Source organism: Myotis lucifugus, unplaced genomic scaffold (assembly GCF_000147115.1).
Source record: "Myotis lucifugus unplaced genomic scaffold, Myoluc2.0 scaffold_487, whole genome shotgun sequence".
In the NCBI taxonomy this organism is placed as follows: Eukaryota; Metazoa; Chordata; class Mammalia; order Chiroptera; family Vespertilionidae; genus Myotis; species Myotis lucifugus.
In genome coordinates this window covers 569,601-595,590 of record NW_005871535.1, presented here as the reverse complement: position 1 = coordinate 595,590, position 25,990 = coordinate 569,601, and the positions used below count along the sequence as shown (strand labels likewise).

General features: G+C 39.5%; 1 protein-coding gene across 3 annotated transcripts in view; it reads right to left on the bottom strand.

Moving 5' to 3' along the window:
• Positions 1–25,990, bottom strand: part of ART3 (ADP-ribosyltransferase 3) — a 52,661-nt gene that overhangs the window by 9,586 nt on the left and 17,085 nt on the right. For 2 of the 3 annotated variants that reach the window (XM_006103519.3, XM_006103524.3), the window contains exons 1-6: positions 22,912–23,012; positions 21,668–21,745; positions 14,017–14,734; positions 3,137–3,169; positions 2,204–2,236; positions 1,003–1,032 (exon numbers count right to left, since the gene is read on the bottom strand). In XM_006103519.3, coding sequence (XP_006103581.1) covers positions 1,003–1,032; positions 2,204–2,236; positions 3,137–3,169; positions 14,017–14,734; positions 21,668–21,736 — 883 coding nt within the window. In that variant the 5' untranslated portion in view covers positions 21,737–21,745; positions 22,912–23,012. Of the gene's footprint in view, positions 1–1,002; positions 1,033–2,203; positions 2,237–3,136; positions 3,170–14,016; positions 14,735–21,667; positions 21,746–22,911; positions 23,013–25,990 lie in introns of those variants that run through there. The other variant, XM_006103522.3, reaches the window with a different exon arrangement.

Genomic DNA, 25,990 nt, shown 5'->3' with positions numbered 1-25,990 from the left:
CAGCCGCCAGCAGGCAGGCACCCGGGACCCGGGCTTCACTCTGGCCCTGGCTTTATCCAGAAGGATGTCCTGAATGATGCCCAGAAGGACGTCTGGTCTAATTAGCATATTACCCTTTTATTATTATAGATTTTTATTTGCCACTGTATACAAGCACTTTTTCATATTCTTAAAATATGTTTAAAAAGCAATTTTTAAGGTTAGTGTTTCATAATATGGATATAATTGTATTTAATATTGCCCACCTGTTGGACACTAAGGTTATTTATAAATTTCGACTACCATAACACTATGTAAATGTTTTTGTACACATTTTATACACAAATCTTTATGATGATTTCCTTGGGACAAATATCTAAAAGTGTTATAACTAGGTTAAAAGGTATGAACATTTTTAAAGCTAGTAATACATACTATCAAACTGTCTTTCAGAAAAGTTCCAATTTAAAATCTCACCAGTAATTTATGAGAGTGTTCCTATCTCAGCACTCTTGAGAACATTTGAATACTATCACTTAAAAAAAACTTGGGAATATACTAAATAATCAAAACAGATATAGCTAACAGCACCTGTTAGATTGCTGGAAGCAGAAATAAATATACAAAATCATAATTTTTACGTCAGAAAAAAATAAAGCCATTTTTAATGCCCCTGCCCAACATCCTAGGTCATAAAGAGTTTGTGGAATAATTAGTCACACCTCCCTCTATCCATGTAACTGCTAGCATAAAGCAGAAAATAATATGTTCTCAACTACTTCTTCAACTTCTCTACTGGGATGATCTAAAGACTATTAGATAAGAGACATAAAGAGAGCTGCTGTGTCATCTTTGTAAAGAAGCCTATCCGAAACTCAGGAAGGTCTCTGATATACCTAGTAAGCTAAACTAGTTCTCTTCCTACTGTTCCTTACCATGCCATGCCCATCTGCTCCCATCCGCTCCCATCCCTAAGGAGATGTCTTGCAAATGTGAAACCCAGAGTTTATGAAAATGTCTTACCAGGGTCTTCAAGCTTCTGTTTTTTATCACCTAAGTTACAAAAAGAAACTTTCCATTTTAACGATAGAATAAAATCATTGGAAGTTACTATAGTTATAACAAAATTATTTTCAGGTAATATGGCCATAAAGAACCATTTGGTAAATTTAAGTGTCAAATCAGAGTCTAAATGCACCTTGGCTAATTGGACTGGAACCTTCCTCTGGCACCTCAAGAAAAACCATCACACCTGGATGGTGCGGCTCAGTGGTTGAGCACAGACCCATGAACCAGGAGATCAGGGTTCAATTCTTGGTCAGGGCACATGCCCAGGTTGCAGGCTCAATCCCCAGTAGGGGGCGTGCAGGAGGCAGCTGATTGATGATTCTCTCTCATTGATGTTTCTATTTCTCTCTCCCTCTGCCTTACTCTCTTTGAAATCAATAAAAATGTTTGTTTGTTTTTTTAAAGAAAATCCTGGGGGATCTGAATGAGCTAGAAAAATGTCTGTCTGGAAGAGTTAGCTAAGGTCCCTGTGAAGTGACTAGTAAAAATTTTGGCTGCAATGGGCCAATAAGAAGTGTTGCCAAGCAAGTCCTCAGGTGCATTATATGCTTCACATCAGTACAGGAAATTATTTCCCAAAACATCAAGTAAATTGCATACCTAAGGAAAGGCCAGATACCTTTTTCTCTTCAATAAAGAAAATCTTATTGTAGCTACATGGGCCAAATACATAATAAAAAACTTAAGTGCACAGAAGTGATTTGGGCCATATCACTAGGAAACTCAGGGGAGAAAAACACCTAATCACCCAGATATTTTAGTCAAATGATACCAAACAGCATATTTGAAAGGTGCAAATGACTGACTTTTCTACTTTCAGCTAAATGGTATCTCAGGTTAATCTCAATGACTGAATACAGACCCTCAGGTCTCTCAAGACTGACTAACTCCTCAGGTCTCACCAACCTTATCTCCTAGAATGTTTCCATATTGTTCAGCTCTCTAGAGTGCCAACCCTCTCATTTACAGAGAGGCAAATTTCCCCAGAATAGAGTCTTTCCCCCCCCCCGCCCCCTCCCCCGCCTATATCTGCCAAGTTACTCCTTCATATCTGCAAAATACTCTTTTTCTTCAGCTAAGAATTGAATTTGTTAAATAAGAAAGAGCTACTAAATATCCATATAAGGATTATTTTTAAACATGAGAGCATACTTACCAGGGCTGGCAACATAGATGGGTAGAAAATATTCTGAAATACAAACATGTTTTCATTATATAGTACTATGCTCAGACATTAATGTCAGGTTTATTAATGATAAAAATCTGAGTTGGTTTATATTTTAAGATACATACAAAATATGGTGAGATGAGAACTATAAAAGTATCAGTCTTAAAAACAAATGGGTGCGGATTCATTTTAATTACATGAAGAAGAATTCATAGAAAAACTAGACAGGAAAGACAGCTAAAAACTTTTTAATAAGGAAATTTTCAAAAAATTCTACTCAATGCATGCATCAGCCCAAGGTATTTTCTGGCAACTTTGATTCAAATCTGTTGGGCCTATCTGATAATGCTATTCTTAAATATTCTTAGAATTCCTGTTTACCTACCCAAAGCTTTCCCATGATCCTCTAAGGAGGATTATCTTTTGTTACATCCTCCTATCTTTCCCTGAGGAAGCAGAGACAGACTGCATTGACATTCCGATCCTCCAGCTCTCACCTTGAGCCATAGTCACTCTATTCCTTCATTAGTATCCCAAAAGTTATTTCCTAAAATATCAAAACATAGGGTTATAAGTCTAGCTCTGTCAAGTAGGAGTCAAGTAGGGGCATTCAGGAGTCCTTACACTCCTGTAAGGATAGATTAGGGTGAGAGTGGAATGGTACTACATGCCCAAGATAAATGAAGTTTGACAGAAGAGCCACAGGCAAGGCTGTGGGTGTGGATAGGGGAGGGATGCCACCAGCAGAGACTCCTGGACTCCCCACTGCTAAAAGGTAGTAGCAGTAGCACAATTTTGCCTTGAGAAATGAAAGATGGCTGACAGCATGACAGTTTGGTCAGATGGCTCTGACCTGTACCTGTGAGAAATAACACTGATAAAATTCCCATTACAGAGATAATACTTTGAAGCATATCTTACCTATGTTCTCAACACAATTTGCCATTTTTAGACCTGAAACATAAAGATAAAGCTTTATTAGTTAGACACAATTTACCCTGCAGAGCCACTGTTCTGTGGCTATTAGTAATTAATCTGCCAGCTCCTGGTCCATCAGACCCATAACTTAGTGTTCATATTATGAACAATCACATATTTATATTCATATTACAGTCATCAAACAGCAGTATGATCTTTGATAAAACATCTAACATTTCTGGAATTCAGCTTCCTTATCTGGATCTTTTAGTGGGAGATTGCTTCAAATGACTTCCAAAGGCCCATCCAAAGCTAACACTTAATAATTCTATTCTATGATTTGTCTACAAAAGTTAGGAGAAAATTTAAGTATTTGTTCAACTAATCCTCTCTTCAGATATTAAATGTCCTTAACAGCAAACCTATCCTTTTACTGTGACAGTTCCTATCCATTGAAGAAAAAGAATCTCAATCAGAGCTTCAAGATCCTTGAATATATGAACAAAGATCCTTCACATGCATATGGAGACACCAAGTTGGTCTGCTCCAGAACACTGAACTGTATGGAAGGAGATCCACAGTTGTTGGGGAGCAGGAACATGGCATCTAATAGTATACTTTTATACCTTCTTGCCAGTGATGCCCTGCAAAAAATCATCAGTGCAGCAGTGATTCTGCCGAGACTTGACATAAAGGGGAATCTGCAGGCCTGCCCAACAGCAGTTAAGGCAAGAAGATCAGTAAGAGGGTGTTTAGATTTGGTGCCAGCATGAGCCATAGAGGGTTTCTCAGATGTCACAAGAAGGTCTAGGTGTCCTATGGCCTCTTCCCCATGCCGGGCTAACTCACTGATCTAATCAAGTTCAGTTATCAGTGAAGAAACTTCTCCAGCTAAGATGGGGGAGTTCCCCAGAGTCCTGGTTTCACTATGAGATGTGGTCTTCTATAATCTGCTATCCAAGCCTGCTCCATTTGTGGAGTTTGAACCAAGAACCCAGGTGACTTGCTGATCCAGGAATTAGTACAGATTTGTTAGAATCTGATGGTGCCCTGAGGCTAACCTTGGGTGTTTGGTAAGACTAGAAATTTAAAAAACAGTTCTAGAGACAATTATAAAATGTTGCCTCAGCAGAAGATAAGTGTGCAAGCCTTATGCAGAGGCTTAGTTGAGGGTTAGGTGAAGGTGAGGGAAATTGTGGATGACAAAGCTACAGATATGATAGATTCGGCCTGGGGACTAGGCATTGGAGGATTTTAAAAGCCTTTATCTTTTGACTGTAGTATAAATTAGAACATGTTTCTCAAAGTGTAGTCTTCCAATCACATACTTCAGAATCAGCTGGATGCTTATTAAAATTGAAAACTGCGGGACTCTAGCCGAGACTACTGATATAGAACTTCTGGTGGTGGTGCCTTATAATCTGCATTTTAAACAAGCACTCCAAGTGATTTTTATGCACAAAATTTTTGAGAGCTTCCTCAGTAGTACAGACTGGGTATCTTTTCTTATGCTTATGTATTTTATTGGAATTTCTGATAATTAAATTTTTTAAGTTTAAGGAGTACGGCATGATGGTTTGATTTACATATATTGTGAAATAATACCACATAGGTTCAGTTAACACCCCAGGATGGGTATCTTTTAATGTTTAACACAGTTCCATTTATTCAAGACTTCATTTCTCCTCCCTATTTGACTCTGGATTTAATTTTTTATTAGTGTTTTTAGCAGCAGGAAAGTAATCAAACTATTCTGAGTTTCTAAAGAAGTAATAGGATTAAAAATGGATGAGATTGATCCAGAAATAAACAAGAGAAGGCATAAATATTATATATAAGAATGATAAAAGGAATATAAGCATAGATTCGATAGGTGTGAAAATATATGAGTTACTGTGAATCAATTTGAAATATAAGACGAATAAGCAAATTCTTAAAAAGATAAAAAAATATCTCAAGAATAAACAGAAAAATCGAATGATATTATAACTATTAAGTAGTTTAAATTTTTTTCTACAAAGAATATACCAGGGTAATTTGGTTATTACATAGTACTAAAGAAGGGAGCTATTCAGAGCGAGAACCCTGGAGATCTTCAAAGGATTTCCCTTTGAAGTATTTGGCAAAATACTGATCAGCTTATATGTGTGAGAAATTACCCAAAGCCAGGGAAAGACCCCACAGGATTAAGAATAGTGCCTTTTCCCACAAAACAGACTGAAAAACCTGTAAGTTGACATTTTAGCAGGGAACCCTACAGTAAGAAGCCTGAAAATCAATAGTAAATTAAACCCTCCCAGGAGTTCCCTAAGAAATTACAGATGTCTGTGACCTAACTCATAGCTGACTGGTGATAATAAAACTACAGCAGTACTGCCCTGGTGGGTTTCTCAGTAGTTAGAGCGTTGGCCCCTGGACAAAAGGGTCCTGGGCTCAATTTCTGGTCAAGGGCACATACCTCGGTTGCAGGTTCCCCAGCCCCAATAGAGGCATGTGTAGGAGGCAACCAATCAATGTCTCTCTCTCATGTCGATGTTTCTCTCTCTCTCTCTCTCTCTCTCCCCTCCCCCCCCTCGTCTCTCCTTTCCACTCTCTAAAAATCAATAGAAAAAAATATCCTCGCTGCCGTAACCAGTTTGGCTCAGTGGATAGAGCATCAGCCTGCGGACTGAAAGGTCCCAGGTTCGATTCCGGTCAAGGGCATGTACCTTGGTTGCAGGCAGGCACATCCCCAGTAGGAGGTGTGCAGGAGGCGGCTGATCAATGTTTCTCTCTCATTGATGTTTCTGACTCTCTATCTCTCTCCCTTCCTCTCTGTAAAAAATCAATAAAATATATATTTAAAAAAGAAAAAATATCCTCGGGTGAGGATTAAAAATAATAGTAAAAATAAATAAATAAATAAATAAATAAATAAATAAATAAATAAAAAAAATATTTTTTTAAATGATCCCTTGTCACATTAAAATTTTACCTCCAACTAAGGGCCAAACCTGGTTCCTAAGGCCTTAGCCACTTTCACAAACAGGTGGCTGCCCATCTATTAGACCTGCAGTTTCTAAACAGTAGCAGAGGTGTCCCTGAATGCTAGATTAAATTCACAAGATACCAAAGGATATTTTAAAATTTCAAGATAAACATAGTCATCACTGATATCTGTCAGATACTGCATGAACTACTAGCTTGAGGTAGAATGCAGTTTCAAAGTTATAATATGTTACATTCTGTTTGATGATACATTTGCAAAGCTGGTTTTCTGTTTGATGATACATTTGCAAAGCTGGTTTTCAGCAATTGTTGTGATAAAAAGCAAATATATGTAAAAATTAACATGGATCAGGAAATAAGGTAGTGTCTAATCTAATTCCAAGGTTTAAGAAGCTGTGCAGTATCCAATAGGCATATACATCCCATTAGCAAATTATTATGGTTAAGAATGAAAGAATAGTACTTTAAAAAAATTGTGTGGAGGTGTGTTGGGGTCCAGCCCCAGCAGGTCCAGGGGTCCCTAAAGGTGTGGACGGAGTCGGCGAAGAAGGAATGACATAGAAGCAGCATTCAGTTGATCAGCATAGCAAGGTTCTCCCACCAGATTCTGTAGCCAAGTTCTGTCTAGGTTCTCCAGCCAAGTTCTGTGTCCACGTTCTCTTGCAAGGTTCTCCAGGTTCTCCAGCCAGGTTCGGTCGCCAGATTCTTTAGCCAAGTTCTATCCAGGTTCTCCCGCCATGTTCTGTCTAGGATCTTTTGCCACGTTCTCTCGCTAGGTTCTCTCTCTAGGTTCTGTGTCTAGGTTCTGTATTGGATCTCCAGCCAAGTCCTGTCTCTAGGTTCTGTGTCTAGGTTCTCTCTTTAGGTTCTGTCTCTAGGTTCTGTGTGGGATCTCCAGCCAAGTCTTGTCTCTAGGTTCTCTCTAGGTTCTGTGTCCTGTTGTCTTGTTACATCTGTATTTATACCAGTTGATTTTAATCCTGTCAATTTCTATTGCAAAGGTTAGGGCGTTTCTTATCTCCATTCCAGGGAGTAAAGATTATGTAGCTTAAGCGTGATTGTTTGTAGTTAAGGTGATTAACTACCCGCCTGGCACTTAGTTAAGGGGTTTTATCTCCTCCCTAACTTCAGGGAAAAATCCCTACCTGGGAAACAACCTTTCTCGGAGAGGTGACCTTGGTTAAAACACATAGCGCTAAGGGGAGCAAACATATTAAGAACAGTATGCTATATACGCCAGGTCCCTTGAAACATATGCTGTGAGATGTTTCTTTCCTGCAGCGACTGTGTCAAGCAGCAAGGATGGACCGGCTTCCGGCAGAGGTGGGCAAAAGAGGAGAAAATGGGGACATCTGTAATAGTTTCTACAATAAAAATAAAGTTTAAAAATTTCTGTGTATTCTTTTTTCAAACAGTTACTAAGATGTTAGGAAATAAATGCTTATTGAGTTGTTTGAATTTACCTAGTAAGTGGAACTTTGGTGTACTTCTTTTAGCCTAGGGACACTGAAATAAATTATGATAACACTAAGGAAAGGACCATGAACTGAGAAAGTCTGAAAACCTCTGCATTAGCCATTACAAAAGCCTTACCTACTACTTTACCCAAACTACTGACTCAATGGGGGCTATACCTACAAGACTTCACAACTGAAGACAGCAGAGACAACTGACAAAACAGCTTGTCCCCATGTTGGACAAATCCAATAGGAGGCTGCATCCATCCTATATAATAGAGGTAATATGCAAATTGACCATCATGCCCTCACACAAGATGGCCACCCCCATGTGGTCAAAGGTGGCCGCCTCCATGTGGCCACAAGATGGCTGGCAGGGGAGGGCAGTTGGGGGCGACCAGGCCAGCAGGGGAGGGCAGTTGGGGGCGACTGGGCCTGCAGGGGAGGAAGGACAGTTGGGGGGGGCAGGCCTGCAGGGGAGGGCAGTTAGGGGTGACTAGGCTGGCAGGGGAGGGCAGTTGGGGGCAACCCTGTGGGATCGGGCCTAAACCGGCAGTCAGACATCCCCCAAGGGGTCCCAGATTGGAGAGGGTGCAGGCTGGGCTGAGGGACACCCCCCCCCCCAGTGCATGAATTTCGTGCACTGGGCCTTTAGCCCATTATAACGATGGTAACTTGTTCATTGCCTTGGATGCTCTACGTGAAGAGCTGAACTTCAAATGATGACCCAGGCAAGGAGAACATCTACGTTTATGTACACTCATGTGCCAACACTACTGCCCTAGCTGTATGATCAGGCCATTGAGACACCCAGGATTGAATTACTAAAGATAAAGCCAATGCAGTCCTCTCTGTGGAAATAAATGCAACAAATACAACTCATGAACTCAACCTTTATGTTACACACAAATATACTCATATGAAGTGACTCCTTATAAAGAAAAGCCTCTGGAGACCAACCAAGCAAATCAAGCATGTGCCTCCATTGTCTATAATCTACTACAGTAAGGGAATCATTATAAAGCACCAGGACTTCAAATGAAAAATTCTACCAGCCTCCCCAATGAAGATCTCTACAGGACTGACAGGTCTGGCTGTCTTCAGCTATTTACAAGTTGCCTATAATCTTGCTAACCTCTGTCTTGACTGAGTTCCCAAACACCAACAAATTAGGAGCTGGAGAATGAGAGGAATTGGAGGAAGAATATATTCCTCTCCTTTTTGCATGGGTGTGCTTGTTCTGACTCATGTGGGTAGATATTCATAAAATACCAGCTTTTATTTTATATAAATGAACATATATTTCATATGACCTCAGTAAACAGACTGATCATATTAATCAGATAAAAAACACCAGTATATGAAACTGGTAGCTGATTTTGCTTCCAGTGGTTATGTAGCTACTCTCCTCTGTCTGCAGAAGTCACTATAAAACTCATCATTATGACAAGGAGAGCTGATTTGGATCATTCCCTGTGGGAGGTGACAGACTATAATGGGCTGGGATTACGGCTCCCAAAGATCCTGTCTCCTGATATTCACACCCTTATGTAACCCTCTCCTCTTGAGATGTCACTTCCATGGTTAGGTTGCAAAAGACTGACTTGCTGGCACTGTTTCCTGCTTTCTCTTGCTCACTCTGGGGAAGCAAGCTGCGTCATGTTTAATGATAAAGAATGTAGCCTAATTACACAGCTGACACTCGACCTTTATCAATATTCTAGAAGAACAGTATAGAACAGTGGTCACCAACCGGTGGTCCTCAGACCACTGGTGGTCCATGAGGTCTGAAAGGTTGGTGACCGCTGGTTTAAGAAAACCTTTGGAGCAGTGGTCGCCAACTGGTATTCCGCGGACTACTGGTGGTCTGTGAGTCTGAAAGGTTGGCAACCGCTGGTATAGAAAATTAACCTGTGATGATTCTCATTCTCCTATGAGGAAGGATAAAGGTTTTTGTTACCACAATTCACTCCCATAATTTTGAATGAATACCAAGTTTAGTAACTTTGACCACCAGGAATTGTATTATTTAGTGGGACATTGGTATTCTCTCCTCTTCCTAACCAACAGAACTAATTTTTTATTTTATTTTATTTATTTTTTAGCTAACTAGTTTCTGTAAGGCCCACAACACATTTTTATCTTGGAAATCATAAGCAAGTTCAGAACAGTAACACAGGACTGTGTTAGCACTAAATTTAATACAGTATAACTTTATAATTCCTTTTAGAAATATTGTCTTTTTTCATCCAAAATTATAGTTAGTCACAATGGAACAAGGTTCTGATTATATCCTCCTGGCTTATTTCTAAGAAAGCTCTGGTGTCCTAGCTGGTTTGGCTCCATGGTTAGAGCGTTGGCCTGCGGACTAAAGGGTCTTGGGTTCAATTCCAGTCAAGGACACATACCTTTGTTGCACTCTCCAACCCCTGCCCTGGGTCAGGGTCCATGCAGGAGGTAATCAACCCAATGTACGTGTCTCTCTCACATCATGTTTCTCTCTCTCCCTCCCTCTCTCCCTCCCTCTCTCCCTCCCTCCCTCCCTCCCTCCCTCCCTCCCTCCTTCCCTTCCACTCTGTCTAAAAATCAATGGAAAAAATATCCTTGGGTGAGGATTATTAACAAACAAACAAAAGCTCTGGTTATTGTCCTTCACAGTGTTTCAAAAGGCTTAGCTTCAATGATCTAGATTTGAGCCTAGGTTCCCATTAGTTATCTCTAGATGGCAGCAGAAGACATTGGTTAGACTTCAGTTTGGAATTAAATCAACACAGTCAAGTGCAGTGGCCTGACTTTGTCTGAGCTCTCCAAATAGTACATGTGAGCCTCCACAAAGGTCTCCCCTTGTGGCTGGTTTGAACATTAACCTGCTGTGTAGCCTCTGCCTGATCTTGTGGGCTGGCCCACAGAGGTGTGCCCTCCACTTTCCCCTTCCTCACATGGGGATCATAACCCACTAGCCCATGCAGGTCTGAGCCCCGGCCCATTCTGGATCCACCCAATGGTTCCACCCTTTTTATTCATCATAATCCCATTCGCAAACATGGATTCTGTGGGCTTCATTGCCCACCTCTGTTAATCAACCAAATACAAGTGATTTATTTGGCCTGTAGCTACTGCAGCCAGGGTTTCTGTAGAACCAATGCCTCTACAAATGGCATGTGGCTAAATGCATCAGGAGCACCAAACGTGGCATTGTTTGACAGCCCAGATGCAACTGTATTTCTGGCTGTGATGTGCTGGTAAAGTTGAACAAATTCTGCAGTGGGGGTAAGGGGGTCCTGATTTGTAGTATTTGCTGATTTCTATGGTATAACTCTCAACCATGGCCAATTTCAAGCTACTGTGATGTATGAGGAAATGGGAAGACATATATGCCCACAATCAGTTCCCATAAGCTGGTATGAGCTGTCTTCAACCTACTTGGTTTTTGGTCAGGTCTAATGTAAGGTTGATAAGGAGAATGAACATCTTTCCTTTCTACACAAATTTACTCACTCCAATCACCATCTGCCCCTCCAGGTGAACAATTAGTCTCATTTACTTGCAACTAAGGGCCAGGACTAGGGTGAGGCAAATGAGATGCCGAGTGCAAACTTTAAGAGACACTCACTTTTAGGGTCATGCAAATGCAGATGCTGCAAGTGTACGACCCTCAAACTGAGGATCTCCTTAAATTTTGTGTCCCAGGCATCTCAATGGCTACATAGCTTCTGCCATTAAATCATAAGTGGATCAGCCCTCCAACCAGGCAAGATGTCTCATTGGCACTTCCCCATCCTATTCTTTTTTATCTCATAGTGCCTTGGTCACGTGGAGTCAAATCTAAATGTCCATCCCACTTCTGAAGTCCTACTGCAATACTATGCATGACCAGCAGCCATGGTTTTGGGTTCAGAAAAATAATCACACTCATAAGATCCCAAAGGGCCATCACCTCACCAGCTTTGCAGAAGAATGCAAGGCAGGGAACATGGCATACTGTTTAGCAACAGAACATCATGATATACATCTCTTCAATGCAAGTCCTTACAGAAGTCCAGGGCTATAGCTCCCAGAATGATGCTCAGTTACAAGGAAGCAAGAGTACACAAATGGGTGCAGGAACTAACTTAGTAGCCTCATGCCACAGATCTGTCACAGAAGACGGTATCTCCTATACCAGTCTATGAATGTACTTCCATAACTCAGCAAGAACACCTGGGAATGTCACAATACATTCAGGAATGCCCAATACTATAGCTTTCCCCAAAGTATTTACAGTTCATTCATAATCCCAGCAGATAAGATTATGTTTACAATTAGGCAGTTTACCATTAGTCATTTCCACCTTTAGTAGATTTCAGAGAAAAAGTGCTAGAAGATCAACTGGAGGCCATTTTCATAGAAAAAAGTAGGAAGAGTTTTATTAACCCTTTACTCACATACACCAAGGCACAACATCATAAAATTTCAGAATGTTATGGATATAGAAAACATCATAAAACCTTCCAGAGAAAAAAAGCAGGTCTCATTCAGATTTAGTACTCAGAATGGCTCCATACTTTTCAATAGCAGCATCAGAAACTAGAAGCCAATGGAGGAAGATCTTTAAAATTCCTAGGAAAACAATTTCTGAAACAGAAATACCAATATACACATACTTTTATTCAAGCCTAAAGGTAGATTTTCAGACATGCAGTCTTAGAACATTTGCCTCAATGTCCCTTTTCTCAGAAAATATCCAGAGAACCCTTACCCCACTAAACAAAGGAGGATTCAAGGAAGAAGAAGAAATCCAAGATACAGGCCACAGTGGTTCTCAACCTTCCTAATGCCGCGACCCTTTAATACAGTTCCTCATGTTGTGGTGACCCCCAACCATAAAATTATTTTCGTTGCTACTTCATAACTGTAATTGTGCTACTGTTATGAATCGTAATGTAAATATCTGATATGCAGGATGTATTTTCATTGTTCGCGACCCACAGGTTGAGAACCGCTGAAGGGGGTTCTTCATAGGGGAGAAGCAAAAGAAAGTCTCAGAATAGTAGGAAAGAGAGATGTCAGGATATTCAACAAGCCTAGAGAGCAAAGCATATAGCAGGATGATGGGGGAATACAGAAGAAGTATAACCAGAAAAGAAAGAAAAAGAGAGAGAGTATCTGAATGTATTAAGAAGAGACTTATATTTCTAAGGATTTGGAGGTAAACTATTGATGGGATATAAAAAACTAAGGAAACAAAAAAATCATACCACTAATAACCCTAGGGTAAAGAGGTACTTAAAAAGGTACCAGTCTTTACTACACAGAGAGAATGGGAAGAGGGAAATGCACGGATACTGAAGATGAAGGTGGTGATTATCAGAAACTTTTAGTTTACTGACCTACCAGCTATTTCTAATTCCCTTCTCCCTTACCTCCCTGTAGTATAGAGGCTGGAAATGCTAATTACCCCCTTTCCAAGCTTTCCTTATAAGTGGCTGTTACAGTCAATGATAATCAGAAATCTAAGAGTTTCTGGGAAAATGTTTACATTCCTGATTAAATAGGCAGATTTGGCTGCCATCCCTCTTCCCCTTCATTTTGTCTTGAACATGAATGGATGTCTACAGTTACAACAGTCACACTGCAAATATGAATCAACAAACCAACATGCTAAGATTGGTGGAATAGAAAGAGCCTAAGTTACTGATGAAATAGTTGAGACACTGTACCAACTCTGGACAGCCTACTCTAGACTTCTTATTAAAAGAGAGCTATCAGGTAGGTTCTCTGTTAAAGATGAATACAATAAAGAATTCCTAACTAATGTACGGAATATGAGAGCTAAATATTCATTCTCTATACTGTGAAGTGAACAGATAAAAATCAAGAATTAACATGCTGAAGCATTTTATTTACTTAGAACCATGACAATAAGTACCTGAAAAAAAATAGCTAAAAAAAAAGAAATGGAGGCCACCAAGGAGTGGCAAATGGGAATGGGAATGGGTGGGAAGGGGGCTGCTACTTTTCATTGTAAGCCATATAGTAGTATTTTTGGCCCAGGTACTTCTTTGTTGTGGGGGGCTGTTCAATGCAGTTTAGTGTGTCCTTGGACTCTACTCAGTAGATAGTAGTAGCAACTAGGGATAGTATGACAACTAAAAATGTTTCCAGCCTTTGCCAAATGACCCTGAAGGGCACAATGCTTCTGTTTGAAAATGATGGCCTCATAGTACTATTTTATTTTTTTAACTTTCAATAATACTGCAAACGTATTAGTTTGATAAAACTAATTTTGGGGGGGGGGAGTTGGGGGGTTGAAACTAACAATATGAAAAGAGCTAGACTAGAGACCACCAATGTCATTTCTTCTTTCAAACACCTCTTAATTTCCTCCCTAATCTCTCCCTGGTCCTAAGAATGCTTCTCCTCCCCTCCCAGACAAGCACAGACAACAGAGACACATACCTCCTAGAAATGCACACTCGTAATGGCTGCAGGTCTTGTTTGTGCTTCGAAGGATAAGATTATTGCTAGCCCCATCCTGTGACACATAAAAAATCTCATTCAGAGGTATTATAATAATTCTTCCACTTTCATTTTCTTTATCAAAAAATTTTCCAATGGCAACTCCAAAGCATGTGTGAATGGTTAACAGAATGTGTTGATCACTTGCTGCTTGAGGTTTGGCTGAATGTGCCAAGGTGAAATGGCCCAATCTGGCTTGGTTTAGCCCTCCAAAGGTAAACGAAGTACCCTGGCTTGTGCTATACACCACATTTTTATAGCTATCCTCACAAGGTCTTCTCAGCAATTGCAGGGCTTTGGTCAGGTAAAAATGAAAAGCTTTGAATTGGAATCCATAAATATAATCTTTTCGAGACTGGCCAGCCATCTTCACAGCTTCATTGAACAGATGGTAAAAGGAAGTTTGCTCTTGAGCTTCAGAAATATATGCCATCAGGGCTATTCCATGGTTATCCTTAAAACTCATAGGGAGAGAGAGATGAGTCTTCCGAGCTTCCCATTTGGCTTTTGCATTTTCCCACACATCCTCAAAAAGCTGATGGCTTGCTTTTTCTTCCTTAAGCAGTTGGGGAACATATTTGATTTCCATCCTGTCAGTACATTTCTGGTATTCGTCATCAAATGCATTATCTGCCATGTCTAACATATTAGCCTTCACCTTCAAAAGAAAAGGAAATTAATATTCTTGAAACAAGATATTTGGTGTGTCTTTTTCTCTCACATTACTACCTCCACAGTCTCATACCCTGCCAAGAATCTATCCCTTGCTTACAACCAAATTTGGATTTTTTTAAAATTGATTTTTAAATTGATTTTTTTCAAATTTTTAAATTGATTTCAGAGAGAAAGGGAGAGGGAGAGAGAAATAGAAACATCAAAGATGAGAGAGAATCATTGATTGGCTGCCTCCTGCACACCCCCTACTGGGGATCAAGCTCACAACTTGGGCATGTGCCCTGATGGGAAATTGAACTTTGATCTCCTGGTTCATAGGTCAACACTCAACTACTGAGCCACACTGGCTGGGCTGGATATGTTTTTATGTAGAAAGTATATTCCATTGTTATTGATAACTTTTCTCAGCTATTACCTATATGTGTGAAAGAGTAAATGTTAGTGGGTAAGATATGGGTATGATTATGCCTGTAACTCATTTATTTGAACCTTGTGGTACAGACGAAAAACCAATGAGTATAAAGTTGAAGAAATGGGTGGCAATCCTGGCTTTGAAAATATTCTTAGCCAATTTCCTCAACCCCTCAAAACTGTTGAGTGAATATAAAATTATCATGCATGAAATACTATATATGATAAATACATAATGGTAAATATCACCCCTCTTCTTTTTAGGACACTCCCTTGTCCATGTGGTTTGGGTAGGACTGATTCGGCACCTTCAGCCACAGTAATAAGCAATAAATCAGGCTTAAAAACCAGAGCACTCTTTCTTTCTCTACAATCACAAGCTGTAAGGATAATATTGACTTGGGGAAGCCAATAGTTATCCTTTTAGTTCCATGGAAAATCCTGTCTGTAAATAAAACCAATAAAGAAAGGCTTGCAGAGCTGAGGTGGAAAGAAAGGAATGAAGCCCGGATAACATTATTTAAGGCCCTGGGTCTAGCTACCTGAAGACTGTATTTTACCTTAATCATAAGAAGCAACAAATGCCCTATATGCTTGAGCACGTTTGCATTGTTTCTGCTATGTATAACTGAAAAAAGGCCTAATTCAACTTTAAATGATACATAGGAGAAACAGGGTGGTGTAATGTAAATAACACTAGCTTAGGGTCAGAAAGGTGTGGGTTTAAATTCCATTTCTGTTACTAACGAGGTACTAATTAAGTATGGGAAAGTTATTTGGCATTTCTGAGCTTCAATTTTTTCATCTAAACATGAGGCTAATGTAAGGAAACATGTGTTAATTGTAATTCTTTTGCAAGGATTAAGTGATATAATGAATAAATGCAAAGTCTTAGCTCCATGCCTGACACATGTCAAGCCTTCAACAAATTGTGATTATTTTTAATTATTTCATTATAAAAATATATTTATTATACTGTAAATTAATCAAGAATAGGTTATGCATTATATTTCTCTTTTGAAGTCCAAGCATCTACACATTGAAGTGAATTAAATAAAACCCTGTACTCTGACCTACTGATCAAAAAATAGGATGAGCGAATGCTGTAGAAGAGAACCAAGATGCAGCATAGGTAAACACCTGAACTTGCTGCCTCGCACAACCACATCAAAACTACAACTAGAACTCAATATGGATATCATCCAGAACCACGGGAAGGCAGGCTGAGTGGAAGTTATACAACTAGAAGGAAAGAGAAAAGCACACTGAGACTGGGAGGAGGTGCGGAGGTACGGAGGCGCGTGTGGAAACGGGCTGGCAACTGGGTGCGCTGTTGTCTTTTTCAATCGGAGGGAGATACAAGCTCCCGACTGCTCTGAACTCATTCTGGGTGAGACTCTGGGGACCCAGACTCATATGGGGAGAAACTGGACTGTCTGGCATCAGGCCGGAACACGAGGGCGGCTTTCTCTCAGAGGTGCTTGCAGTGATCATTGTTCCTGTACGGTGCTGAGGGACACAGAGACCCGGGGACCTCTTCGGGGCAGGGCTGACAGGCAGCCATTGCTGTTTGCTCTGCCCTAGTGATTCCCTGAGATCCCACCCCACCCAATTTACAACCCCACTCAAGCTGTGCGCAGAGGCTTTTGCATATGAATGGCCTGACCTTTTGCAATCTAAAACCTAACAAACTGCAGATGGGTCAGAGAGCCCCACAGCTTCCAAAAGAAGGCCCAAGGCTTGGCAGAAGCCTGCATTGCTTCATAGCTGGGCCTCATCTGGGCACCTCCAAACCCCAAACAAAGAGGAGGGATCTGGAGATCTCTCTGTAGCTCCTGCTGGGTGGCCTCAGGCAGTGGCTGACTTTGCACTTCCTTGGAGATCCAAGAGCCAGCGTACCCAGTGGTCAGAGTGAGACCATACCAGAGTACAACTCTTCACATCCATAAGAGACACACTCAGGGGGCAGACTCAGTGAGTGCCAAAGCCCCACTGAAGCAAGTCCTGTCCCATAAGGGTGTCTCCAGCACAGAAGTTCTCCCATTGTAGACACAACTGGTCCTCACAGCAAAGTGGCCTGGAGGTCAATTCCTCCCAGTGATACCAACAGCAATCAAGGCTTAACTACAACAAGACTGTGCACACAGCCCACAAAGGGGTTCACCAAGAGTGTCCACCTCAGGTAATTAGGGAGGCTGAGCCACTGGGCCCTATAGGACACCTAGCACACAAAGCCACTCTATCAACACAGGGAAGCAGCCAAAATTTGGAGACAAAGAAACATGTCACAAATGAAAGAAATGGAGGAAAGCAAACTACTGCATATAGAGTTCAAAACCATGGTTTTAAGGTTACTCAAGAATCTTCTAGAAACCTCTGAGAAATTTAGTGAGACCCTCAAGGATATGAAAAAGGACCAATTAGAATTAAGCATACACTGACTGAAATAAAGAAGAATATACAGACACCCAACAGCAGACTAGAGGATCCCAAGAATCAAGTCAAAGGTTTGAAATACGAAGAAGCAAAAACATCCAACCGGAAAAGCAAAAAGAAAAAAGAATCCAAAAATATGAAGATAGTGTAAGGAGCTTCTGGGACAACTTCAGGCATACCAACATCCGAATTATGGGGGTGCCAGAAGAAGAGAGAGAACAAGATATTGAAAACCTATTTGAAGAAATAATGACAGAAAACTTCCCCTACCTGGTGAAAGAAATAGACTTACAAGTCCAGGAAGCGCAGAGAACCCCAAACAAAAGGAATCCAAAGAGGACCACAGCAAGACATATCATAATTAAAATGCCAAGGGCAAAAGACAAAGAGAGAATCTTAAAAGCAGCAAGAGAAAAACAGTTAGTTACCTACAAGGGAGTACTCATACAACTGTCAGCTGATTTCTCAACAGAAACTATGCAGGCCAGAAGGGAGAGGCAAGAAATATTCAAAGTGATGAATACCAAGAACCTACAACCAAGATTACTCTACCCAGCAAAGCAAAAATGTAGAATTGAAGGTCAGATAAAGAGCTTCACAGATAAGAAAAAGCTAAAGGAGTTCATCACTGCCAAACCAGTACTATATGAAATCCTGAAGGGTATTCTTTAAGAAAAGGAAGAAGAAAAAGGTAAAGATAAAAATTATGAACAACTAAGTGACAACCAATACATATCTATCAACAAGTGAATCTAAAAATCAAGTGAATAAAAAAACTGATGAACAGAATAAACTGGTGAATATAATAGAATCAGTGGCATAGAAAGGGAGTGGACTGACAATTCTCAGGGGAAGGGAGTTTGGGGGGTGCGGGAAGAGACTGGACAAAAATCATACACCTATGGACGAGGACAGTGGGGTGGTGGTAAGGACATGGGGTGGGAACTGGGTGGAGGGGAGCTATGGGGTGAAAAAGAGGAACAACTGTAATAATCTGAACAATAAATATTTATTTAAAAAAATAGGATGAGCAAATCTGCCCAGGGATACCATTTAAGGGTTTCTACAAATGAAAGGATAATGCCCTCCACATCATTCTCTCTTTCCACGATTCTATACTACTTTTATGGCACACTGGTTGCATAAGCTATACTCTCAGTTGGAGATCTTAGTTGGAGACTTTATAGACACAGATTGAGTAACTTGTCTGGAACTGAAATTTGAACCTGAGCAATCTAGTTCCAGAGTCTGTCCCCTTAATTAAAATGTTATTTCCAGTGATGAAGATCATTGGAATTTATGTAGCACTTCTAAAAGGGTTTAATTTTGTTCTCATAACAACCCATAAGAAAGGTTGAAAGGTCAATTCATAACATCATTTTACAAATGAAGCAATTATACCGGCATCAGAAACTATTTTTCTTTTTCTTTTTTTAAAATATATTTTATTGATTTTTTACAGAGAGGAAGGGAGAGAGATAGAGAGCCAGAAACATCGATGAGAGAGAAACATCGATCAGCTGCCTCCTGCACACCTCCTACTGGGGATGTGCCCGCAACCAAGATACATGCCCTTGACCGGAATCGAACCTGGGACCTTTCAGTCCACAGGCTGACGCTCTATCCACTGAGCCAAACCAGTCAGGGCAGAAACTATTTTTCTTGATTACCGGCCACAGAATATTCTTCTGTGAAAACCCCCTGTACTCCTGGTCTGTAGGTCAGTTTCTTGAAGTGGGAATTTGAGCTTCAGGAGACTAAATCACTGCTGTCTCCTAGCCAAGAAATTCACTTTCCTCTGCAGCACAGAATGTACCAGAGGATATCCTGGGCACTAGTGCCTGATTTATCTTTAAGACTTCAACATATTACAAGACATCATACCCTGAAACTACCACCTCCCACATTCCTCGGTATCACATCAGAGTTGATCCAATGTGTTCCTGTCTGTTCTATGCCTCTAGCCAGTCTCCACTAGTCTAATTTTAGACATCAAGTCTTTCTGGATCAAGGCCACAGTTGATTGTGTGTTCTGTACAGTGAGTGCCTGGAACAGTGAAAAAGTTCACAAATGCCACCACTGTTCAGGGACCACTGGATGGACATTAAAGGGACAGGTACAAAAGGCTAGGTGAACACACTGGTTATATATTTTCTTCCTCTGATTTATCAATTGAAACAAAGGCCAATACTGATGAAATTAAATTACCAAAAATTTATTACAAAAATGTAGAAATGATCCAGTGTTCAGAAAAGAAATTATAGAAATGCATAGAAAAACACTTTAAACTTTTGTTGCAAAAGAATATTAAAAATGTAAATCAAAACCACAGTGAGATACTACTTCATATAATTTAGGGTGGCTATTTTAATAAGAAAAAAGGGAAATTAAGTGTTGGCAAGGATGTAGAGAAATTGAAGCCTCATACACTGCTGATGGGAATGTAAGATGCAGCCACTGTGGAAAACAGTTAAGCAGTTCCTCAAAATGTTACACAGAGTTACCATATGACCCAGCAATGTATATACCTACTCCTAGGTATATACCCAAGATAATTAAAAATATATGTTCACACAAAAACACATACATGAAAGTTCATAGCAGCAGTACTCATTCATAGGAACAAAAAGTGGGAACAACCCAAATGTCCATAAATTGATTCATGGATAAACAAAATGTGGAATAACCACACAATGGAATATTATTCAGCTATGAGAAGAATGCAGTACTAACATACGCTACAACATAGATGAACCTTAAAAACATTATGCTCAAGGAAAGAGGCCATACAAACGGATGGGCATTGCTTGATTCCATTCAGATGAAATGTCCAGAATGTCAAGAATAGGCAAATCCATAGACACAGAAAGCAGACAGGTGGGATAGCCAGGGATGCAGGGAAGCAGGAATTGGAACTGACTGCTAATAGCCATAGGGCTTCTTTTTAGGTTGATGGAAGGTCTATAATGAGACAATAGTGAAACTATGCACAACATGGTGAATCTACGAAAACCACTGAATTGCGAATTTTTATGTGAATTATATCTCAATTAAAAATCACACTACAGTATAGGCAACAGAATACATAATCGTTCTATAGACAATGGATCAGAATATTAAATTAAAAAATAGATAATTTTTTAAGAATTCAAGATATTTTAAAGGAGGTACCTCAAGTCAATGGACAAATAATCAGTGGTGACATGACAGCTAACAATGTGGGGGGAGGGGATTAAGTGTGATACCTGGCTCAAATTTTACATAAAAATATGTTATAGAGCCCTAGCTGGTTTAGCTCAGTGGATAGAGCATCGGCCTGGGGACTGAAGGGTCCCGGGTTCGATTCCAGTCAAGGACACATGCCCGGGTTGTGGGCTCAATCCCCAGTAGGGGGCGTGCAGGAGGCAGCCAATCAATGATTTTCTCTCATCACTGATGTTTCTCTCTCTCTCTCCCTCTCCCTTCCTCTCTGAAATCAATAAAAATATATTAAAAAAATGTTACAGAATGTGTAAAGATTCAACTTCAAAAAATAAAATGATAAAAGTTCTACCAAAAAAAAAATAGTGCATGTGAGAAAATGGTCATTATATAGTAATTTAATAGAAAACATGTAACAAAATACTGCAGTGTCATCTTATTTGAAAAAAATACATATTTCCAGAATATTTAGTGATCCAGAGAGACATTTATAGCGCAGTATTAACTTAAAAAGGCAAAAAACATATGTATTGTATGAACCCATTTTGTAAATTAGAGAGAGAGAGAGAGAGAGAGAGAGAGAGAGAAAGAGAGAGAAGCCAAGACTATACACCAACAAATTAAGAGTCTTTCCCCTCTGAGTAGAGAGATTGTGGATGATTTTTACTCTCCTCTTTTTGCTTAATTTTAATTTTTTTTAAACTTCTATAATTAACATGTATCAAGTGTGTAAAATGAAAATATGAAAAACTGATTTATATATTCTATCTGCTCTCATTTGCATTATGAACCACACAGATGCCTTAGGTAATGTTATATCAAGAGTTCCTAGCCCAATGACCACATACTTCCCATTTCTAACATTACCTGGAAGATATTCATTAGAATCACAGCTGACAGCAGCATGGTGACCATTTTAAAATGTCCTGTCTTCATTTTTCTCTTCTAAATTAAAATGAAGAAATTCCAAATTAATAGACATTAAAAAAAGAGACTTACCGAAGTAGAGCACTATCCACTATACATATTTTCATTTGGGTGGAAGTAGGTATCATGATGGTCAGGAAGTGATTACCAATAAATTCCAATGGCTGGAAGGGCCTGGATTTTGTCTGCTCGTCTAACACCCGCATTCTACAGATGAGGAAACAAAAACTCAGAGAACTTCAGCAATTTGCTCAAGATTAAATCTATCCATTTCCATTCTTCTCTAGATATGTTGTCTCTCCCACCATAGTCACTGGTGCTCATATTTTCTTGCTATCAATACATCTCTCAGCATACTCAGGAAATTAACACCAACAAAAACAAAAACGTTTCAAAATTGGTCTCCCAACTCCCAGTTTCTAAGAATTCTCCAGGGGTTAGAGACCATGCACATCATCCACTCTTCTATCCTCTTTGCAAATCAAGTCATCCCCATTTGGGGGTAATGGAGATAATGAAGCCAGTAGTGGTACAAAGCAGAAGGTTATCCAAGGGTACCTCCTTGTCCCCAATATTCACATTCAAGAGAAGCCCACGGATAAAGTGTCTTGCATAACTTTCTGAAGGCAGGAATGAGAATAAGAAGGAACTGGGTAGGCAGCAATTCTAATAAGATTATACAACTCTGCTGGCTGAATGCCCAATATTCATCACAGTGTTTACGAGACTAAAGGGGTAAGTAGGAGGGCAAGTGGCCCTAAGGGCTGAAGCTGTCCCAGAGTCAATAAATGGCCCATTAAAGGTGGTCTACAGTTCCTGCCACATACTTACAATACACTTAACATTACAGAACTGAACTAAAGTCTCTATTTTATTGTACCCATCACCATATCCTGGCATCTGAATATGGGGATGAAGGCAGAGAAAAGAAGATAGTCTTCCCTTTGGCCCTAGGTCCCTGCCTTTATTTAGGAGCTATCTGTTTCACCAAAGATATTAAAATATAATATCAAACATGCCACGTTTGTGTTAAACTTCCCTTTCCAAAAAAGATTCGGTCTGTAAGACTTGGCAAATAACTGTCACAAAGCAGTATATGCCAAGAAAGCTAGGAAACCAGGTTTTGTTTTTGTTTTAAATTCTTCACTGCTGTAGTCTGAGTGTAAATAAGTAAAAATGTTTACCTGGCTTTTCTGCTTGTGGAGATTTAAATGATGCTAGGTCTCAAACTGTTTCCCCACTCTCTGTTGTGAGCGTGTCTTCAGAATGGGAGGTTGTTGACAGTGAGAGCTGAGAAGGGAATGCTTTTCTTTTTATAAACACCCCCAGCAGTAGCTTGGCAGTGGCACATTACCCCATTTGTGTTCTGCTATTTATATCTGGCCCCCACACTATCCCTTGGAATCACTGCTGTTAACACATGAAATCTCCAAGAGGCTTGTAAAGCCACAGCAATTCCCTCTAACCACACAGCGTGTTCAGTTCTGAGCCCTTAGTGTTGGGCTTCTCCGAGAGTGATCACTTCCCATTCCTAACCCTTTGACCCTGAGATGTCAAACTAAAGCAAGACTTTACCCGAGCTAGATGGTTCACATAACTAAGGGGACTTGCTGTGTTAACTGCTGGCGATGACGATGGTTATCACCATTCATTCAACCAGCTTTCTGCGTTTCAGGTACTGTGCCAGATGCTGGGATACACAAGCAAGCAAAACAAAGTACTGAGAAGCATTCACAATCTAATAAAAGATATGAATATGTATACTTAATCAGAATACATGTTAAGAATCTTAAGCATAGACAAAGTCTAGTGACAGCACTAAGAAGGGAAGGATTTGGTAACAATACCTGCAACTGTAACTCTCATCTGAGTGAAGTACACATAGTGAATATATTGACAACATGCTGAAGAATACTCAGAGTTCACTGACTGGATAAAAAAAAAATGTGAGTGTCCTAGGAAATTCATGCATATATACATCAAAATACATTAATCAAATGTATTAGATAGTAGCTCTATTCATAACAGCCCCAAACTGTAAGTCATCCAAACACCTATCAAAAGTAGAATGGATAAATTGTGGTATATTATACGATGGATTTTTTTTTATATTAAAAGCAATAACCTCTAACGACACATAACAAATGTGGATAAATCTCATAAACAAAATTATGATTAAAAGACACACATGTGCATATACTACATGATTTAATTTACATGGAGTACAAAACCAGATAAACACATCTATGGCCTTAGATGTCATAACAGTGGCTATTCTTAGTGGGACATAGTAACTGGAAGAGAATAGGCCCAAGGAAGAACCTGGGATGCTACTTAGGTTCTGTTTTTGGTTCTGGATATTGATTACATTGATATTCGGTTTGTGAAAATTCGCTAACCTATATACTTACGTGTATTTTTCTGTGTGTGTGTGTGTGTATACACATATATATTACTCAGTGAAACATTTTAAATTATCATAAAGTGCATCCACTTTTATAAAAACCCATCTCATCTCTACTCTTCAAACTCTTCAAAACCTCTAACCTCTCTCACCTCACTGGCTAAGCAATTTAAAAGATTAAATACACTAAATAAAATCCTAGAAATAGTATCATTTTTTAAAAATGGAGTTTAGTTAGAAGGAAAAAGAATGTATGCACAGGTTTTCAGGCCTATGCTCATGCTGACTTGCTTGTATGTCCCAGGCATGTGGGCCTACAGGAAATGCGGTGGTGGGATTTCCCCATCTTCGGCCTTCTCAAATCTACTAGATTCATCTATCACCCAAAAGACTGAATTCACCCGAAAGAACATAATAAACACTGTGTGAAGTTCAAAGCAAGTTTTTCCTTGTTTATTCCCAATATGCCTTTGTTCCATTCCTGTTTTCTTCCATTTTAAAACTCTTGATATCATTCATTCAACAAATATTTGAGTCCTTGCAATGTTCCCAGCACTGTTTTTCCGAGGTACTGGGGGTATAACAGTGAACAAAATAAACATCTTGCCCTTGTCAAATTTATATTCTCGTGGGAGGAGGCAGTCAAATAACAACTAAAATAAATAAGTAAATTACATAAGTATGTTAAAATATAGTAAATACTCCTTTAAAAAAATAGTAGTACAAGGAAGATTAGGAGTGCATGGAGAGTTTGCAATTTAAATTGGATGGTTAGGGATAACTCATTGAAAAGGTTACATTTGAGCAAAGTCTTGAAAGAAATGGGGGAGATCAGCCATGAAGACTGTGGTGGAAGAGTGGTCAGAGAGAGGGAATTCAAGCAGGCCAATATGGATGGAACAAATAGGTAAGAGAAGAATAGTAGGATATATAGTCAGAGGGGTGTTGGTAAGATGTCTTAGTAGAAATTGTGGTGGCTCAAACAATGATGGTAGCAGTAAAGGTGAGGAGGGTATATGTATGTGTGTGGTTGTCTTTGAGTTTGTTAAAAAATACTCCTTTTGAAGATTAAATTAACCATATTTTCAAATATGGTAAGAAAAAGTATTTGTGGGTTCTAAAAAGCTAATATATTTTTAAAAAGATGATAATTTATTAAAAAGTAAATGGAAATGATCAATAGTGATACCAATTTCTTACATAATAAAAATGTTTGGACTTAACTTCAGAATATAATTTTAAGATTGAAGCGGTAGGATGCACTGACAGAGTGGATGTGGGCTGCAAGAGAGAGAGAGGTAAAGAATAATTCCAAGATTTTTAGCTTGAATAACTAGAAGGATAAAGATGTCAATGACTAAAATAGGGAAGACTCTGTGTAACGGATGTCCTAGAAGTCAGGTGAAGAAAACATTTCCAAGAGAAAGAAAAGATCAAAAGTGTCAAATGCTTCTGCTAGGTCAAATAAGATCAGGACAGGGAAATGATAAGTGGATTTAACAATGTGGAAGATATTAACAGCATTGATAAGAGCAATTTTAATGGAACAGTGGGAATGAAAGCCTGGTTGAAATGGCCTGAGAATGGAAAGAAAAGGAATTGGAGAAGTACTGAACTCTTCCAAAAAGTGTTTTTGTAAAGGAGAGAAAAACAATGTGGCAGTAGCTTAATGGAAGGGTTAGAGGAAAAATAAAGAAGAGGATACAAGAGAAAAAATTTTAAGATGGTAAATAATAGCATGTTTGAATAATGATTCGGTAGAGAGGATGAAAATTCGTAATTTAGGAGAAGGAGGGGAGAATTGATAATATAGGAAAGGAGAAAAGGAGAAATACTGGATCATGTCCTTGACTAGGCAA